Source organism: Meleagris gallopavo, chromosome 8 (genome assembly GCF_905368555.1).
Source record: "Meleagris gallopavo chromosome 8, MGAL_WU_HG_1.1, whole genome shotgun sequence".
NCBI classification, from domain to species: Eukaryota; Metazoa; Chordata; class Aves; order Galliformes; family Phasianidae; genus Meleagris; species Meleagris gallopavo.
Genome location: NC_139411.1, coordinates 8,510,884 through 8,529,750, shown reverse-complemented (window position 1 = coordinate 8,529,750; position 18,867 = coordinate 8,510,884). Strand labels below are relative to the sequence as shown.

At 53.0% G+C, this 18,867-nt stretch overlaps 3 protein-coding genes across 17 annotated transcripts in view; 2 read left to right on the top strand and 1 right to left on the bottom strand.

Moving 5' to 3' along the window:
* The first annotated feature begins 2,837 nt into the window (after positions 1-2,837).
* Positions 2,838-7,437, top strand: EGR2 (early growth response 2). 2 transcript variants are annotated; one of them, XR_014884684.1, is made up of 3 exons: positions 2,838-3,688; positions 3,924-6,844; positions 6,949-7,437. XR_014884684.1 is itself a non-coding variant. In XM_085229346.1 (2 exons), the coding sequence occupies exons 1-2, from the start codon at positions 3,511-3,513 to the stop codon at positions 5,138-5,140; spliced, it is 1,395 nt and encodes a 464-aa protein (XP_085085472.1). In that variant the 5' UTR covers positions 2,838-3,510; the 3' UTR covers positions 5,141-7,437. The 2 variants fall into 2 exon arrangements, 1 of the variants encoding a protein (XP_085085472.1); XM_085229346.1 differs by having other exon boundaries at positions 3,924-7,437.
* A 1,748-nt stretch (positions 7,438-9,185) lies between these two features.
* Positions 9,186-10,401, bottom strand: ADO (2-aminoethanethiol dioxygenase). The gene has a single exon (XM_085229348.1). It carries the CDS (start codon positions 10,034-10,036, stop codon positions 9,320-9,322), a length of 717 nt encoding a protein of 238 aa, XP_085085474.1. The 5' UTR covers positions 10,037-10,401; the 3' UTR covers positions 9,186-9,319.
* Positions 10,402-10,734: 333 nt separating this feature from the next.
* Positions 10,735-18,867, top strand: part of RTKN2 (rhotekin 2) — a 189,808-nt gene continuing 181,675 nt past the window's right edge. For 13 of the 14 annotated variants that reach the window (XM_085229337.1, XM_085229336.1, XM_085229331.1 and 10 more), the window contains exons 1-3: positions 10,886-11,161; positions 11,518-11,672; positions 12,444-12,553. The gene's annotated coding sequence lies outside the window, so the exon portion shown is untranslated. The other variant, XM_085229325.1, reaches the window with a different exon arrangement.

Below are 18,867 nucleotides of genomic sequence, written 5' to 3'. Positions count from 1 at the left end.
GGGTGAGGAGGGGGAAAGTTTCAAAGAAACTGGGAATGAAAAATAAGTTCATCCCTTCAGCTCTGAACTCTAGTCAGTGCTATGTCCATCAGACATGTCATGCAGATACAGGGAGAAAGCAGGACTACTCCATGTAAGAGTAAACCTTCTGTCCTTTGGAGAATCCCCAAATGGAAGGCTCCTAAACAAAATCAGTGTGCATTTCTGTGTTCATTGCCGATTCATCGCTGAATGATCTGAAATCAATTAGTGAAAATACCTTGACTGGCTTCAGAAGAGGGGGCTGCAAATTGGGTAGTTTTGCCTTTGGAAGCCACAGGGTCCAGGGAAAATCCAGAGACTTGCACGCACATGGGGCCACTGGAGTGCAGCTTCTCTCTTGGTGTAAGTGGGGCTTTGGCAATTTACACCAACAATCTGTCCGTCATATGAAACCACGTGGCTTGTAGGAACCACAGGAATCAGTAGGATTTTATGCGTGTAAGGCTCATTGACGTCAGTGCGAGTTGGATGGCCTACCCCTGGAGTCTAGTATAATCAGCCAAATGAGGATCAAAGGCACGAAACACATGCAGAGCACTACAGCACAAATATCTGAAAAGGGACCAGAAACATTTGAGTTTCATCTGTCAACATCTTCCTGAAGCACTAGCTGTGTTTCCATCTTGCCTTGCACCTCCAGACCCTGCTGCCTCCAGACAAAGCTCCCATTGAGAGAAGACGAGCGACTCAGTTGTCCATCAGGCACAGTTTACCCCATCCTTAGGAAGGCTCTTAAAATTACCCACCAACATCAACTAACAGCAGTTTCCTTATTCATGTCAGTCTTTGAATCCTTGCAATAGTGGAAGGACATTACGTTTGCCATGTTAGCCCAAAGGTGAAGCTGAGCTACAGAGAGGCTAAAGCAGGATGCAGAACCTTGGTTCTTCTTTCTCTGAGTGTCATCAGTGGACACAGAGGACGTAATAGAGGAAGATGCTGTCTAGTATCACTAAAACCTGCATCTCACACCTCCACCATGTTTTTCAGTACAGAGGATGCTGTATGTAGGGCTACACGTTTCTCAGATTAATGTAAAGTCACTTGTCCCCCTGCACAACAGATTCCAATATTTTGTTCTTTCATAGTAGCGATGAGGCCAATTATAGCTCAGCTGTAATGGAAAGGTACAATACAATTGCTCCTACTTCTCAGTCAAATTTCCCAGAACCTGTCTCTCTCTCTCTGTCTCTCTGTCACAATTTAACTTTTAAATTGAGATTGTTTTTTAAACGAAAGTATCTAGAATCCTACTGAAATGGAACACGAGCTTTCTTTCAGTTAAGTCTCACGTGCCAAACTGTATTGGCTGTATGTTAAGCGCCAGAAAGAACTGGTAACAAAATCATTGTATATTAACATATTAAAAAAAAACAAAAAAACAAAAAACACACACACACACAAAGAACTCTGCATCTCCTAATTACTGTGTGCACTTCCCAGATCACCCATCAAGGAAAATATCTAGATTTATGCCTGTAGTTCCTTAGCAAGAATGACAAATGCCCTGAAACTTTGACTTTTTTAGCTACGCTCCTGTCTCGCCTGCATTCTGCAGTGACTGGAGAAGCACTGAAACTGGAACATCACCAAAGGCACTGAAACAAAAACTGAGCAATTGAGACAGCCTTTCTCAGCTGGGCACAAGGTGCTGCAGGACTGGAGCGGAGCCTGTGAGGCAGATGACAGTACTTGAGACCACCACGGAGGTAAGTCCGCGCTCCGTAGAGACACCTGGGCATGTGCTGTAATGGGCTCAAGCCCACAGATATTTTGATCTGCAGTTAAAAATGCAAGGCAGAAATTTGTTTAGCCTTTTAGTGTATGCTTTGGCTTGTTGCTTCAGAGGAAGAGTGTGCTTTTGTGGCATCTCATACGTGGCTGTGTCTTAGTGCTGCTTGGGCTGTTGATGTTTTTTATTCCTGCATGTCTCTGGAAAGGGGCCTTGCACACTACAGATCATACGGGAGAGTTGTTTTCCTAAAAGTGGGAATAAACAGTCAGGAGATGAAATATTCCTAAGTAATGAGATTAGAGACAAGAATGTAACATGGGATGCGGCTTTCTACAATAATTACATCTGACACCCTCATCAGCAAGAAGATGTAGGGGCTGCGAGCTCTGAGCTTGGGAACAGCATATGAAAGACTGGCTTCTCTTGGGAAGGGAGGCACAGGGGAGGTTATTTTTAGCACTCGGAAAAAAGAAAAAAAGCAAGAAAAAAAAGCAAGAATTTAAGCACTCTTTGGTTTGATCCCCTTCTTATGGACGAGGTCGTACAGAAAGAGGTGGTGTGCAAAGAAAATAAGAAACGGGAGCAGAAACGGCGCTGGCGACGGGGCAGCGGCTGCGCTGAACGCCATGGGCTGATTCAGGACAGAGAGGAGAGGGAGCGAGGTCCGAGCGGGAGGGGAGCTGCGCGCAGAGCGGGCAGAAGCTCCTGTCCGCGCCCGGCAGCCGCAGGGCCGAGGGGCCGGCAGCGGCGGGGCAGGTGCGGTGCGCTCCGCCGTCGGGGCCGCGCTGCAGTTGGCTCCGGTTCCACGGCGCGGCGCTGAGCCGGGCGCCGGCGGGGCAGGGGACTCCAGGAGGAGCTCGGCACCCTCGCCGCCCCCGGCCCGCTCCGGCCCCGCCGAGGAGCTCTCGTCGGCAGCCGCGCGGCTCCGCGTTCGCGGCGGTATTTATAGATCAGACACTTTCCAAAAAAGCAGCGCCGCGCCCGCCGCGCTCGGCGGCTCTTTCCATCCGTAATTGAAAGAAAAAAAAAAAAAAAAGAAAAGAAAAAAAAGGAAAAAAAAAGCAAGCGAAAAGGAGAAGCGGGGCTTTGCGAGCGCGGCGCTCTCCCGACCCGGCGCTCTGCGGTCACGGGCTGCTAAGAAAGTGAGCGGGGTCCGGCGGGGCGGCCCCGGGACCTCCTCTGCTTTCCGAGCTTTAATTTTTCCGGAACGAGCCCTAAAAAGGGCAGCGGGGCGGGGCCGGATCTTCGCCTTTTTAGGACAAGGGCCCCGCCACCGGAATACCCCCTCGGCGGCGGCGGGCGGAGGGGCGCTGCCGGCGCGGCGGCGGCCCCCGGGGGGCCGCGCGGGGCCGGGGCGGGCCGGGGCCGCCTCCGCGGGGCGCGGGGCGCGGGGGGCCGGGGCGGGCGCGGGGCGGCGGGGCCGCACGCGGGCGCCCACGTGACCGCCGGGCCCCGTTCCTCAGTCCTTATATGGGCAGTGACGTCCCGGGCATTCAGGGGGCCCCCATAAATAGTTACCGCCAGACTTGTCCTCCAGCGCGAGCTGCGGCGGGAGCGCGGCTCTCCCGGGGCACCGCCGCGACGGGGCGGCCGCCCGCCCGCACATGCCCGCTCCGCGCCAGCTCCCCGCGATCCCCCCGCGTCGGTAGCGGGAGGCAGGGGAGAGCCCCGTCCCCGCCCCGAGCGCCCGCCGCCGGCCGGGAGCGCGGCTCCCCGGGCCGCCCGCCGCCCCCATGATGACCGCCAAGGCGGCGGACAAGATCCCGGTGCCCCTCGGCGGGTTCCCGCACCAGCTGCCCGAGGGCATCTACCCCGCGGACGACATCTCCGCCACGCTGCCGACTTCGGTCGCGATCTTCCCCAATGCCGACCCCGCGGGGCCGTTCGACCAGATGAGCGGCGTGGCCGCAGGTAAGCGGAGCCGCGCGGCCGCGCAGGTGCGGGGCGGTGAAGCCGGGGCGGCGGGCGGCTGCGGGGGCGGGCGGGGGCGGCGGTCCCCCGGGGCTCGCCCGGCCGGGGTCCCTCGGGGCGCCGCTCGGGGGAGAGGCCGGGGCGCGACACGTGCGCGCCGCAGCCCCAAGCCCCCCGGGCGGCTGCGGGGCAGGGGAAGCTCGCGGTGCTGACCGGCGCCTCGCCTCGCCCCCAGACGGCATGCTCGGCGTGGACATGGGCGACAAGCGGGCCCTGGAGCTCCCCTACGGCGGCGGCTTCGCGCCCGGCGCCCCGACCTCCCGCAACCAGACCTTCACCTACATGGGCAAGTTCTCCATCGACCCGCAGTACCCCGGCGCCGGCTGCTACCCCGAGGGCATCATCAACATCGTGAGCGCGGGCATCCTGCAGGGGGTCAGCGCGCCCGCCTCCGCCGCCTCCGCCGCCTCCTCCGCCGCCTCCTCCGCCTCCTCCTCGGCCACCGCCGCCTCCGCCGCCTCCCCCGGCGCGCTGCCCGGGGCGCTGGGCTGCGGCATGGCGCAGGGCCCGCCGGCCGAGCTGGAGCACCTCTACTCGCCGCCGCCGCCGCCCTATTCGGGCTGCGGGGAGCTGTACCCGCAGGACCCCTCCTCGGCCTTCCTGCCCGCCGCCGGCGGCGGGGCGCTGCCCTTCCCCCCGCCGCCCTCCTACCCCTCCCCGAAGGCGGCGGCGGCCGACGGCGGGCTCTTCACCGTCATCCCCGAGTACGGCGGCTTCTTCCCGCCGCCCCAGTGCCAGCGAGAGCTGCACGCCGGCCCCGACCGCAAGCCCTTCCCCTGCCCCCTCGACTCGCTCCGCGTCCCGCCGCCGCTCACGCCGCTCTCCACCATCCGCAACTTCACCATGGGGGCGGCCCCGGCGGGTGCCGCTCCCGGTTCTGCCCCCGGAGGCGGCGGCGGCGGCGGCGGTGGCGGCGGTGGGGAGGGCGCGCGGCTGCCCGCGGGCGCCTATAGCCCGCACCACCTACCGCTGCGGCCCATCCTGCGGCCCCGCAAGTATCCCAACCGGCCCAGCAAGACGCCGGTGCACGAGCGGCCCTACCCCTGCCCCGCCGAGGGCTGCGACCGCCGCTTCTCGCGCTCCGACGAGCTCACCCGGCACATCCGCATCCACACGGGCCACAAGCCCTTTCAGTGCCGCATCTGCATGCGCAACTTCAGCCGCAGCGACCACCTCACCACCCACATCCGCACGCACACCGGCGAGAAGCCCTTCGCCTGCGACTTCTGCGGGAGGAAGTTCGCCCGCTCCGACGAGAGGAAGCGGCACACCAAGATCCACCTGCGCCAGAAGGAGCGCAAGGGCGCGGGGACCGCCGCCGCCCCGCAGCCCGGAGCCGGCGGCAGCGGGGCCGCCTTGGGCCCCTGCGCGGCGCGGACGCGGACGCCCTGAGCCGGGCGCGGGCGCGGGGGCGGCGCGGAGCCCTGGGGGCGCGGGGTGCCGGGCCGGGCGGGGCCGACGGCTGTACATAGGGGCTGCGGCGGGAGGACGGATGCATGCGGTGCCGTCGTGGTGAGGTGTCCTTGGTGCCTTGTGTGGTGTGAGCCCGTACCCGGCTGCATGTGGGGGGTGCCTTACCGATCCGCTCCGACGACAGCGGCGACGCCGTGACCGGAAAGTTTGCCTTCCCTCCCTGGTTGTAGTATGGCTGTACATTTCTGCCTATTAATATTGGGATTTTTTTTTTTTTTTTAGAGACTATATTTTTGTACGCACTGGTTGGGGTTGTTTTTTTTTTGTCTTTTCGGTGACCGAAGAGTGTTGCGTCTGCGGGGGGGAGGGGGAGGGCCCGGGCGGGACGAGCGCACCCGGCGGGCCCGGCCCGATCTGCGTCGCGGGGCGCGGGCGGCGGCACGGCCGTGTGCGGCCGCGGGCGGCAGCTGCGGGACGGGGCTCCCTCCCGCCACTCTGTACATAGCCCTCCGACGGCAGGGTCGGCGCTCACGGCGTTTATAAGCGACGACGAATAAATCTCTTAATTATGCCACGCTGACACCGTTATTTCCGTAGGTGCCTGCCGGGGGAGGGGGGCTCCCCGCCGGCCCCGGCCCCGCCGTGCCGAGCCGCGCTGGCGGCCGCGGGGATTCCCGTCGGAGGCGAGAGCCGCGCCGGCGGCGGTGGGAGCGGGCGGGCGATGTGACTCAGCGCGGTGTTCCGCGGCCCGGGCCGGTTGCCCCGAGTGGGCTCCGGCACAGCGAATCCGGGGCTGCACGGGCCGCCCCCCGCCTGAGCCGGGCTTTCCCCTGCACAGTGGCCTGGCCGCGACACCGCTTTTTTTTTCCTTTTATTTATTTTTTCTTTCCTTCCTCTTCTTTTTTTTTTTTTTTCCCTTTCTTTCTTTCTTTCTTTCTTACTTTTTTTTTTTTTAATCTTCTGTAAGTTATTTTTGAGGATGCTGACCCGGCGGGGGCTGCAGGTGGTGCGTGGCTGCACTGTGGAGCCTGGGACAGCTGCAAGCAGCCCAGCACTGCGGTGAGCTCTGGCACAGACCTGGCACGGCTGTTCCGACTGAAGCCACCGGCAGCCCGCTGCCTGCCTTTTCCACTGAAACTTTCTGCTGCTTTCCCTGCTGCCAGGGTGGTGGCTCTCAGAGCAGCTGCTCTTCAGAGCTGGAAATGAAACAGGTCTCCAAAACCGGGCACAAAGAAGCTGAGGAGCTTCTCAGCACCCCGCCACCTTCCTCGCACAGCTCTCATAAGCTTTAGCCTCCCCTCATCTCAGCAGGGGCAGCTTTGCCACCTGGTCCCACACATTCCCGAAGGGACTCCCAAAGGGACAGCAGTCTGCTGGCGGAGGGGTGGCACATGGCATGTCTCAGCTGTGGAGCACAACCTCACAGAGTCGTGGTGTCCTTGGTCAGCATCACTGGTCTGCAGTGCGGGAAGGCAGACGGGCAACGCTGGGCTCCCCCAGGCACTACCACAGCTTTGGATAACCATGGCTTGGTCATAGCCAGAGCATCGTGGGCCAGCTCAGCCTCTCAGCGACCCAAGTGCACGATCCAAGGCTCTGCTCACGGCCTCTAAACTACTGAGCGCAGCCCTGCCGCAAGATCGAGACCCCAGCAAAGAGCAGAAGTCAACACAGAAATTGTAGGTGAGCTGGATTAAGGACACTGCCAGTACCTACCGTACAACTGTGAGAAACTTTACACTGTGTAATAGTATCAGCACTCTTAAACTCGTGCCTTTGCTTTACAGTAGCAACTGGCTTCACAAGCTGCAGTACCACACGTGCTGGATGTGTCTGAAGGGCCAAATGCACCATTTGGGCTGCCAAGCAAAAGAAACGCGCTTGTTCAAAGCTGCACACTTGCGGAGGAAAGTAATGACTGGTCGGTGGTGAGATATCCTGTATTTATTCTGTAACTCAGCATTAACAGTGATTTTGCTGTTGTGAAAACGCAATAAACAGACTGCAGAGAGAAGGCACTGCATTTCAGACTCAAACCTTCTGCTTAGAGATATCCAGAACACGTGCAGTAAGTTTCAATCATTGAATAAGCAAGAAGAGGCTTTTCTTTAATGCATCTCAGGTTCTCTTTTTCCTGACACAATGACTTTAATACTTTGATGCTAACACCGTTATTTAAAAAAACAAAAGAGTTTTGCCACAATTGTTAACAGCACTCCACAGGGTAAGGGACCATGCCATCCTCTGTGGAAAGGTACATTAAAATCCTATCCCATTACATATCTTGACTAGGTCTTACGCATGGAGAAAAAATAAAAAGCAACAAGAGAGACCTAAGGGGAGGATAGAGAGATGAGATACAGAACCAAAATGCTCTTTGTTGCAGTTTGTTTTTCCAGTACCGCTGTTTGCATGCAGCACGCTGTCTTTGTGGGCTTCTGGAAAAGGATGACAGTCTTCATTAGTGCCGGAGCGAGAGAGAAACACAGGCTGTGCCATTCCGAGGCACTGCATTACAGTTAATGACTACACTTGATAGAGAATTGTTGCACATTAACTAATGCTAAGCTGCAGGGGAATTCCAGGAAAAACAGGTAAGCCCGCTGCAGAAACATCAGACGCTCCACAGTGCTGTACAAATAAATGGAAATTGAGCAAGATAATTTCCACCAATTTTTCTTTGCAAAAGCATTAATATGTGTATGCATAACGCTGATGATGTTTTACATTCATTCTTCCACAGATTCTGTATCAGAATCACTTAAAAATTCACCCGTCCAAGCAACCGTACAGGAAAAACAAGTCTGCTTTTGTAAATACACAAAGAAACACAAAGGCTGGTTGTGGGACAGTTTCTGGAGCAGGCTGGGAACATCCCTTAGGAAGTGGGTTTGTGTTCAAATGCCCACATGGTGACCCAGGCTGGAGCCCATGGCACGGCATGCTCTGCCATCAGAGGCACCGGGCCATTCCCTGCAGCACAAACAGGTACGTCACCTCTAGAAAAGTTTCTCCCACTAGAAAGATCACATCCCCTGCTGAGCACACGCTGTGTCTCAAGGCTGCTTACAGCACAGCAAGGCAAAATGCACTGCGTCTCTTCTACACTATGTTTATTTAAAAGCCTTACAAAAAAGTAATCTTTATAAATAGTATAAAGAGGGAAACCACAAGGCTTCCAAAGCTCAGTGTTCACTTGTCCATATAAAAACACAGACCACTTTTAGAGAAGAGTTATCGGGTCAAATCCTATCTGAACCTAGGGTATGTGTACAGATGGATATATGTATCTATAGGTTACAGGCAAGTGAGTAGTGTCGTACAGCAGCATCCATGGGATAGCAGCGGTCTTCTCTAAAGATGCCCACAGCTTCCACTCCCCTCGGCCACTGCTATATGAGAACATCCAAGCACAGTTAATTAGCAGCTGCGAGTCTCCTCCCGGCTGAGGGAACATGCATAGGAATGCTCTTTAACTTCAGTTCTAATAGCCGAATCTTATATGTAACGCAGTGAAGAACTGTTAAATGGTAATTCGGGACCCGACACCGTCCCTCGGGAGGGGAACTCATTTCACTCCCACCCCATGCACACCACTGCGTATCCGCGGAGCGCTGCCTGCCCGAGTTGCCCCGGGGGCGGGATTTTGCCAGTTCGGTACATCTCTTAGCGGAGCCCGTCCCGGAGCCCACGGGGAAGTCGGTGCGGCGCTCCCAGCATCGCGGGGGTGGGGGTGGCGGCCCCGGGAGGGTTCTTATTGCATTCGCTCTGCTGGAGCCCGACTCTCCCCTTTCACCGAAGCCCGGCGACGCACGCAGAGCGCTGGGTTTTCTTCCGAACGCTCAGTCGAGTAGAACCGGACCGCGCCACTCCTCCATCACCGCACGTCAGCCACAAGAAATAAATACATCGTCACTTTATTGCCCCGGGCGGCCCCCGGCGCGCGGCCCTGCGAGCAGCCCGTGCCGGCGGCCTTTCCCCCGGCGGAGCGACGCGATCCGAGCGGAGGGCCGAGCCGCGGCCCGGGGCGCCGTCCTCGAGCGGTCGGACGGGACGAGTCGGGCGGGTCCCCCCGCGCCGACGCCCGCCTCCCTTCGCGGCCGGGCGCTCCGCAACGTTCCGTCCGGTCCCGAGGGCCGACGCACGGCGGGCGCCGCCTCAGGGGCAGACGCGGGGCCCCGGGTAGGGCTCTCCCCCGCACCAGAAGTCGGCGGCCGGCGCGGTCTCCAGCAGCCACACCTCCCTGGGCAGCGCGGGCTCGGCGCCGGCCGGCGGCCCCTCCAGCAGGCGGTAGTAGTGGCAGTCCCGGCCGTGCTCGGGGTCGTAGGGCGGCGCCAGGATGTCGAGGAAGGCGGCGGGGCCGTCCACGGCGTCGATCTGGTGCAGGTTGTCGCTGTGCGGCGAGAGCAGGCAAGGCGGCGAGGCGGGCGTGTAGTGCTGCCGGGAGCGCAGCAGGGCGCGCAGGCACGGCCCCGGGGCGGGCGGCGGCGACGGGGCGGCGGCGGCGGGCAGCGCGTCCATGCAGGCGATGCGCAGCGTGCCGTACAGCACCTTCAGCATTCCGTTCATCCCCGGGTGGTCGTGCAGCGGGATGCAGGCACCGCCGCGCAGCAGGAACACGCCCATGCTGAAGCTCTCGGTCTCGCAGATGTGCATGTAGCTGACGGGCGGCACGGCGCCGGCCCGCGGGCACCCCGCCGCCGCCGGAGCCGGCCCCTGCGGCGCCAAGTGCAGGTCCTCGGCGCGCACCTCGTCCAGCAGCTGCTGCAGCCGGTGCAGGTTCTCCCCGAAGGCCGGCCCCGCGGGGCTGCGGAAGGTGATGCGCGCCTGCCGCGCCACCCGCTGGATCAGGGAGGCCATGTTGTCCCGGGGCATGGCGGCTCCCGGCCCGCTCCCGCCCGGCCCCGCGCGCCCGCCCGCGCCAGGCGCTCCCGTCGCTTCCTCCCGCCGCTTCCTCCCGCGGCCGCCCCGACGCGCAGGCGCGCCGGCGCCGCCGTGCACCACGGGGCCCGTAGTTCCCCGCCCGCGGTCCGCCGCCCCTCGCTTCCGCCGCCCCTGCGCCGCGCGGCGCTTCTGCCCGCCGCCCCTTGGACGGCTCGGGGGCGGTCCCGGCACGGCGGCGGCGAGGGCGCGGGGCGGCGGGGTCGGGAGGAGAACTACGGCTCCCGGCGGCGCCGGCGCGAAGAGGCGGCTCCGCCTGAGGCCGCGCTCCGCCGGCGGCGCGCGAGGGGCCGCGGGGTCGGGAGGCGGTGTGAGGGGCGGCCGCCATCTTGGGGCGGGGGTGCGTGGGGCGCTGAGGGCCGGCCCCGATGCCTCCGGGGGCTCCGTGCGCCGCGGCTCCCGGCAGCGCGAGGGCGGCCGGTCAGAACGGTTCTCAAACTTAGAAAACCGCGTTCTGATAGCGGGAGCGAACAGATTCGTGCCGCCTCGAGTCCGATTCTCTGAGCAGGTGTCAGGCGCCCGGGTGCTGCAGTGCCGGGGGCACAGCCCGTAACGGTTCTGACGAACAGCTGGGTAGGGCGCTGCAGCCACCTTCATTTAACATCATTTAAAAGCAATGCAAACAGGTGTGTTTTCCCGATTACAGACAAGCTGAGTTCAGATGTGTGTTGCACTTAAGAAGGATGCATGTGGCCTTGCGGTATTACACACTGCATTCGTACGTATGAATCAGAAGTGCAGATATGGCATGCTGAAATACTGGCACTGCTGACAAGGGTTAGTGGTTTGGAACCCTGTTCCCAAACCTATTTCCCACTCTTTATACATAAGCGATGCACAGAACGCAAATTTAGGTCGCGGTGTAGTTGATTCTCTTCCTCAGAGTGCTCAGTCGAGTTGCTTGTTTTGAGTTCCACCCGAATCCATTGGCAATGTGGCCCTCAGCCTGTTCTGACACAGGTACTTCAAAAGCATTTCTCTCTCCAGTGCCAGTGTTGGAGAGTGTTTCTGCACCCGGCAGGACACCTGGGACAAGGGGGCAGAGATATGTGCTTTGGGGTAAGCAGCAGTGCCTTTAGTAGCCCATGGCCCTGGGTATTGGAGGAAATGCTGGTGATGGTCACAGCCTTCCCGCTGCCGTGCTGGCTGGCATGGGGTACTGACAGACACCCAGAGGTTTGCCAAGTCTAAGTGTTTAGTCTGCTTTTCTGTACAGCCCCCTGTGCAGGGTCTGTCAGTTTAATCATGGAGGTATGGGCTGGAATTTTTGGCAGTTATTGTTGTCAGCGATAATCGTATATCGCCTCAGCATCGGCTTAGGCATCTATTTGTGTTCTCATTCAGCAATTACGTTTTATGCTTGGAAGTGATTGCTAAAGTGCTTACTTTCTAACACTGATTCTTTTCCTGTGCAGCACAAAAATAAACTGTTTTGTGGAAGCAGAAAAGCTTGGTAGTGGTAGGACTTTGTGCGTTTGCCTAACATACTGTTGCAAGGACAATCAGCATGGAAAACCAGGACTTCAAGCTCTGCATCTCTGCTTGATCTTGACTTGCTGGTTAATGTGAGGTGAGTTACTGGACCCTTTGTGCTTATCACTCTGTAAACCATGAATCACTTCTGTGCAAGGATGTTTATTAAGATTTTAAAAGATCTTAAGAATATCTTCATCCAAAAGTTCCTGGTACCATATTACGTTGGTGACAAGCTTTATGTTTTGCATAACCTACAATCCGCAATGTTTTTAACTACTGCACTGGTTTGATGTGGACGAAAATATGTCTTTGGCACTTAACGTTCCAGCTAAATGTTACATCACACCCACATTTTTCAGTTCAGTGATATATAAGAAAAAAAACTGTGCAAAACAACCAACACAGAAAAGCAAGTTGTCCAGCCGACTAACAAATGTACTGACATTGTTATTATTCAAAAGATAATGTTCTTAGCTAACATCTACCATCTTGAATGCATGGGAAGGAAAAAACCAACCACAGTGTAGTTGCTTGGCTGGGCTTTGAGACTGCTTTGTATCGGTGATGCAATGACCAAAGTTCAGCATAGTGGTTTTATGATAAAACCAGCGAGAGTGAGGTCAGGCTCAGGTTACAGTTTTGGCCTCCTGCTGTGTTTGTTGGTTTTTTCCTCACATGGAGAATATTCAGAACTGTTACATCTATTTTCTTTCCACCCCCTCTCCACCACTTCTAAGCTCCTCTCCCTGCTACCTCAACTCTCCTGTGAAACTAGCTTAGCTTTTCGCTTCTCAGTTACTGTTATGTATTATAATTTTCCCCCTAATTTGTGAAGTATCCCCTACTCATTTTCACTTTCTTCTAGGAGCTGCTTCCCAGATCCTCTTGATTTTGTTTGAGAAGTTAGAATTACCTGTAATCACTGGTAAACCAAGAGTCTCGAATGGAGAATAATGACAAGCGCCTACCTAAAAGGTCAGTGGTTGGCTGTTAGCACATTCTGTCATGGTGCTGGAATATTTCACAAGGTGTAGAACTCGGTGAGGCAGTACAGATGACAGAGGATGGTTTAATGCTGCCAGTGACTGCAGAGGTGTATAGGACAAAAAATAAGACTGTGTCTGAGAAATTTTTGCACTGTTCATGCCACTCGTTATGCATGGGTATAATTGTTTGTTTTATAAAGTTACCACCAATCAGAGAGAGAAATACAAATATCAGGCAGATATGATTATGATGAGAACAAGACTGGAAAGAGTGAAGACAAACATGTCTGTAATATTTGCTGTTTCTCCAGTAATAATGGCTTACGTAAAAGAAAGTTGGTTATCAGTTATTCATCAGAGAATTTGTAAATCAGTAGAAGCACAAAGGAGTGCTCGATGTAACTGTACTGAAATCAGGAGGGGAATTAGGTTCATGTAGGTAGCAAACTTTAAGCAGATCTATGTAATATTAGACTCTCACTCACTTTTACCACTTCTTTACTGACACCTATCCTGTATTTCATTTATTCTATTAAACACGCAATTCACACCTTGCTGTAACGCTTCTTTTGTTGTAGCCTGTCAGTTAAATATGCTATTTCTGTATAAAATACATCATTAATGAATTTTATTGACAAGTTGCTACTGAACATCTTGGAACTGTTGGAGTGACTCAGAGTAGGAAAGGCTGTGTGGCGTGCTACTCCCTGTGTATGAATCTGAGCAGAGCTTCTCTGATTTCGTGGTTTCTGCTGGTGCCAATCAGATCCATGCTGATGTCCCTGTCTATGTCTAGCTTAGACTGTGATGAACTGGAAGTATGAAGTTGTGTCCTCATTTCTTCTGAACTCTGTGACTGTCTAGGACCAATCCTGCCTTAGGAGGAAGGAGACATTTACAGGTGTGGTTAGAAACTGCTTTTCCTTCGTGTGTTCCCTTATTGATGTGTCATTTGCATGAAGATGTCTCTGCCCAGAGCCACTTGTGTAGTGGCACTCTGCCCTCCTGCAGCAGTGAAGCTGCAGGGTACTTCCACCAGTTGTATGCACTCCTGGCAATTCAAAGAGACAAGGGAAGAGGGAGAGATCTGCTAGTGGCTGTGGGGAGTTATCGCTGTTTGTCACGTATCTTTAGTGTTTTCAAAAGATTATCTGACTATATAACTTGGGACAAATCTGACCTATAAGTCTGAAATTCAGAATAAGTGCAAAGAATTTTGTTGAAGTGTCCATAACGCTGAGTGTGCAGATACAGGCAGGAAGGTAGAAGATTCCTTTGATGGTTATTTGGATTAAAGAAGCCCACAGCTCAATTTGCAAGTGTAATTCTGAGTCCAGAATTGTCATTCTTTTTATTGGCATACCTTTCAAAACAAAGTATCAACAGAAGATGCACGGGCACTGTTTTCAGAAGAATGTAATTAGAAGCAAATGGGAGTCACTAATTATGTTGGTTAAACTTTAAATGTACAGAACACTGTGATTTGGAATATTGCTTTTCGTCTTTCAACTGACAGAAACAGGCAGAAGAGACACAGTTAAAAATGTTGCATTATTTACTTAAAGCGACTTGTGATTTCTTCATTGTGTATCTTTACATATGATTGTATTAAAATAATTTCAGTATTATTTTTACACAAACACATTCCAAAGCAGCAAAATGCATGAGTTATGTATTGTCTTATCGATACAATTTACTGTTAATTTAAGTGCTGTTCAAAACCTGTTGGGAAAGTTGAGATCTGTTTCCTGTGGTACTTGATACGGAATGAAAGCCATACTTGGCTGTGGTCCTGATGCTTTCCTAGCCTGTGGGGCTTATCTCCTGTGTGGAAGATCCTGCTTTCGAGCTGGGGCCGTGCAGCGTGGGTGAAACACTGCAGCAAAGTGGAGCATTGGCACCCGCTCTCTTGTGGCAGATGGGGCACAGCGTGACACCCGCCTGCTGGAGCAGGGCCCTCTCTGCCGTTTTTGAAACCACATGCCTGTCCACTCAGTTCTTTCACCATCACTGGCTGCCAGATCCTTGAGCCCCCCCCAGCCGCTGTTACATCAGTACTCCACTTAGTTTTTTTCTCTCCCTGTGACTTTTTAGGAGAATCCCAAGGGTCCTGTTTTGGTTACACAGTGAGAGAGCGGAGGGTGGGAGAGAGCTTGCAAGGTCATCTCTGTTTGGAAGCAGTTCTCTTGGCCTTTAGCCTTCCCCTCAGCAGCTGACTTTCAAATGGTAAGAGAAGGCTGTGTTCATGTGACCCAGGGGAAAGGCCCACTCTGCGTGCAGAGACTGTAGAGGCCTCCTCATCTGGCAGTGATGGGGAAAGTTGCTTTGCAAGGAAAGCCTTGTGTTTCAGTGCATGTCTGTTCCTCCCAGTATCGCTACAGCACCATGTTTACTTTTGCCTGCGTTGAGATAATATGCATTATTCGATTGCTTTAATATTAGTGTAGGGTGTGATTCTGTGCTGTTTTATCCTATGAGCTGGTAGTAGATAATTTACCAGCTCTGGGGTCCCAGAGGGTGTTAAGTGTGGGTCTACCACTGCTTGTGCTACACAAGATCGTGGTCACAAGTCAGCTTTCCCCAGGATTACTAGCAAGGCCTTAAGTAATCCTACATCTGTAGCTTAAAGATTTCCTGCTCTGCAGCTGAGTCCCTGTAACCTGTTTGGTGCTCACCCACAGCCTTCCCTCACCACCACAAAGCTTTAGCAAAGACTATCTTCAAGCTAAGCCCTTCTGTTTCACACTCATGAGTGAGGACTGTACGGTCGTCATGCAGGTGATAAGCAGTAACGTATGAAGCCGCAGTAACTTGATCGCCCTTGGGTGTACATCTGGGCTGTAACACATTGTTTTAAGAGTCTCTTAAAAGTGAGAGATCTTTTGTTGTTTCTTATTAAATTTTGAGATCAAATCGATCCATGTGAAGATCTCTACAGCGTTAATCAATAGTGCTAAATTTAAGAAGGAAAGAAAAAGTTGTATTTGAGGAATAGCCAAGGAATATTTTTTCTATTTTAAATAACTAATAGATATTTTTTCATGGAAGACTTTAGTGGAAGGAAAAGAGGTGAGCAGTAAAAGTTAGTGGGTAAATATTTAGCGGGGTGGGGAAATTTCTTTCAATATTTTCAGATGTTTGTAGCATTTAGGTTAATCAGTCAGTTTTCCAGTGAAATCTGTCTTTGTCCTGCGGATAAAGAGTCCGTATTTAACTCCTGAGACCTTGGGATGGAGGAAGGAAGTTCTGTGCAAGTGTTTGAACAAGGGAAAGGTGGACTGAGGCAGGCAGAGGCGAAAGGCCGGGCCCCACAGGGCTTTTAAAGCCATCCACACAGCTGTACTGATCTCTCTTGGACTTGTGGTCCTCAGCTAGGACTTGAGTACGTGGAAGACAAAGTAGTACTTGGAGCACATATGTGCCCATATGCTCTTCTTCAGTTGCAGTAATACCCTTGTCAGTAACATAGTGCTTCTGCACCCTGCTACCCTACACAAATTTGTATTTATCTTGTATGACTGAGGAAAAAAAAACAGTGTACAAAGAGAAATTAGTTCAGATATTTGCTGTCTAGATTTTACTTTAGTATTTCACAGCATGCTTGCAAGTATGTGTCAGGTTTTTCCTAGGAAATTAGGATGCCTTCCAGCAGAAACTGATACATAGACTCAGCTTTTCCTGAGAAATAGCTTCCACTATTCTCTGAAGCTAAGGATTTGGAGTTTGCAGGATCAGGGCCTAACAACTTCCCATCTTTCTTACTATTCTTTTTTCTCTTTCTTTCTTCTCCAGGAAAACAATACGCTGTCATGTCTCCATGTTAAAATGACTGGAAATTGAACGTAGGGGGATTTAGCATGTGATTACTTTTTTTAGACAGGATTTTCTTCACGGCTGAATTAGAGTGAGTCCTTTTTCTCCCAAACCAGATGGTAGGTGATTCAGTACTTCTAGCAGTAGAAAAATGATTTGTTTTCATTCCCCAGTAGCTGGTGTGAATGTACTTTTCTTTATCTATTTACAGATTATGTAAGCACATTTTACCAGCATTTAGGTACGTACTTTTCAGGCCTAATCCTGCAATGAGTCCTGTGTATACATTGCCCAACTTAGGAGGGACTGCCACTGCTTACAGAGAGCTGTTTGCATGAAACTTAGGCATTGTGGTATCTGTATTTGTATTTTTATGTGTACACTAAAATTTATGATGCTTTAAGAAGATGCAAACAGAACCATAAGTCCACAAAACAGTTGAGGGACTTCGTGTACTTCTTTCACCTATCAAAATCTGTGAGGATGTCTTTCTGCAATGGACTATATTTGTTGGGACTTCTGAATCAAAGCTGAAAGCGTTAGCCCTGTTGTAGAGTCCTTCCTGGTGCGCAAGGGGGAATAAGGGCCTCATTCATGTGACTTTTTGGATTTGCCTTCTCCTGATGCAACAGGGGGGGTTCAGTGCAGAGAATATCTTCTATCCTGCTGCTCTTGTGTGGGGGCAGAAAAGTAACACTGGGAAGGGATTCCATTAATGGTGAGAAATATTTGAGAATTTATTTTAAAATCTCTGTTTATGTGTGTAAAAGGTCACCTGCATCTGTTTGTATGTGTGTATATAAATATGTGATGTGAATACTGCAGCACAGTTTCTTATTTTTGTGTATATGCGCTAGATAAAACATGTAGAGCGTGTGTACATCATGTCAGTATATGGGTGTCTGAGACAGAACAGAAAGATCTAAAGCTACCCACTTACTACATTATAGGGGAATAGTGTGTAACAGAGTGAAGCCCCTGATTCACTACACAAGCAGGCACGAGTGAGGCTGCCCAAGCAGTCTGATGGCTGTCTTTTCCAAGCTGTTAGAAGCCATTTTTGTAAGTTTGCTATGCTTGTGCCCTAGCTTTGTTGGAGAATTGCAGTGTTGAGCATACTCAACATACATACATACTGCTGCTTTACCGAGACACTATTTTTCCATTTATACAGCCAGCTGCTTTGTGTACCAGTCTGGCTATACATACAATTGTCTGAGTCTCTTGGTTCTCACCTTGTCTCTTTTTGCTTCAGCTGAGCCTCTTCAGGTTCCTGCATAGAGAAGCTGGCCCTTTACCTTCTTTTCCAGGCTTATCAGAGAGTTAAAACTCAGTTCAACATCTCCTACTTGAAAACGATGACACTCTTCCACTTCAATGAATTCTGGTAGGGGGAAAATAAGACAAATTAATTTCTATCAGAACTATGTGCTGTGACTTGACAAGTTTATCTCCTCAATTAAATTATCATTCAGTGGAGGGGTGGCATAAGAGGGCTCTTGGTTGTTGTTGCTTTTTTTTACATGGATAGCTGTGTCAAGTAGCCAAGATGGGGTGATTTCCTGTGCAATAAATTACGTTTCCTTTTATACAAGGGGAAGCATTTGGGGAATTTTGCTTCTTGGGCTGTGTGGTTGTTGATGTTATGCAGGGTGACAGAAAACATGCATCTGCAGAAGGACACGCAGTCCTGCCGGGTGCTCCTGCATGGGTGCTGTGTGAATCCCAGCTGAGGTTAGGCTGCATGCTGGGAGGAATGTCAGCTTGTTTGACCAGCACTGCTTAGGCACTGAGAGCTGCACCTCTTGACATATCTCTTGGCATATCTCATCCCAGTCTTGCTCAGTCTCATTTTTTATACCTGGGAATTGCTTTATTATGGTACCAAAAAGAAATAAAAGCACAAAGTAGTGGGTACGAAGCTGTAAACATACCTTTAAAGGAGCAGAACAACAGCTCCTAGCCCAGCTGTCGTGAGCACACAAGGGTAGTGCTATTAGGATTTCTGTTGTCAGACTGTTGCTGTGCATGCCCTTGTGCACGCTGTAGTTGCCCCCTCACTGACAGCAGAGTGCTGCTTGGTGCAGTATTCCGGCGTGCTCTGGCACCGAGATGCCTGTCCTTTACTGCTGGGCCCTGCACTGCACAATACCTGGCAGTGTGGCAGTGACCACGGTGCGTAGTAGGTGAAGGGAGCTCAGGAGAATTAAGCAGAGCAATCTGGTGATGGAGGAAAGCCTGGCTTCAGCACTTAGGGCTCGGAAGGAGCAGGGCTGGGGACCAATTATATGTGACCTTCTGTGAACCCTTGTGAGTGCATGGAGTGGAGAAAACATGGCTCAGAGCTTTGAGGGCTGAGTAATTGCTGGAAGCTCTGGGTGTCATGGTTACTCAGGACAGAAGTATATGTTTATAAGCACTGGAAGTACTGAAGAATATTTCTTCTGGTTTCAGTTAATAATAGGGCACGTTGTGTACAGTTTGTTTGCT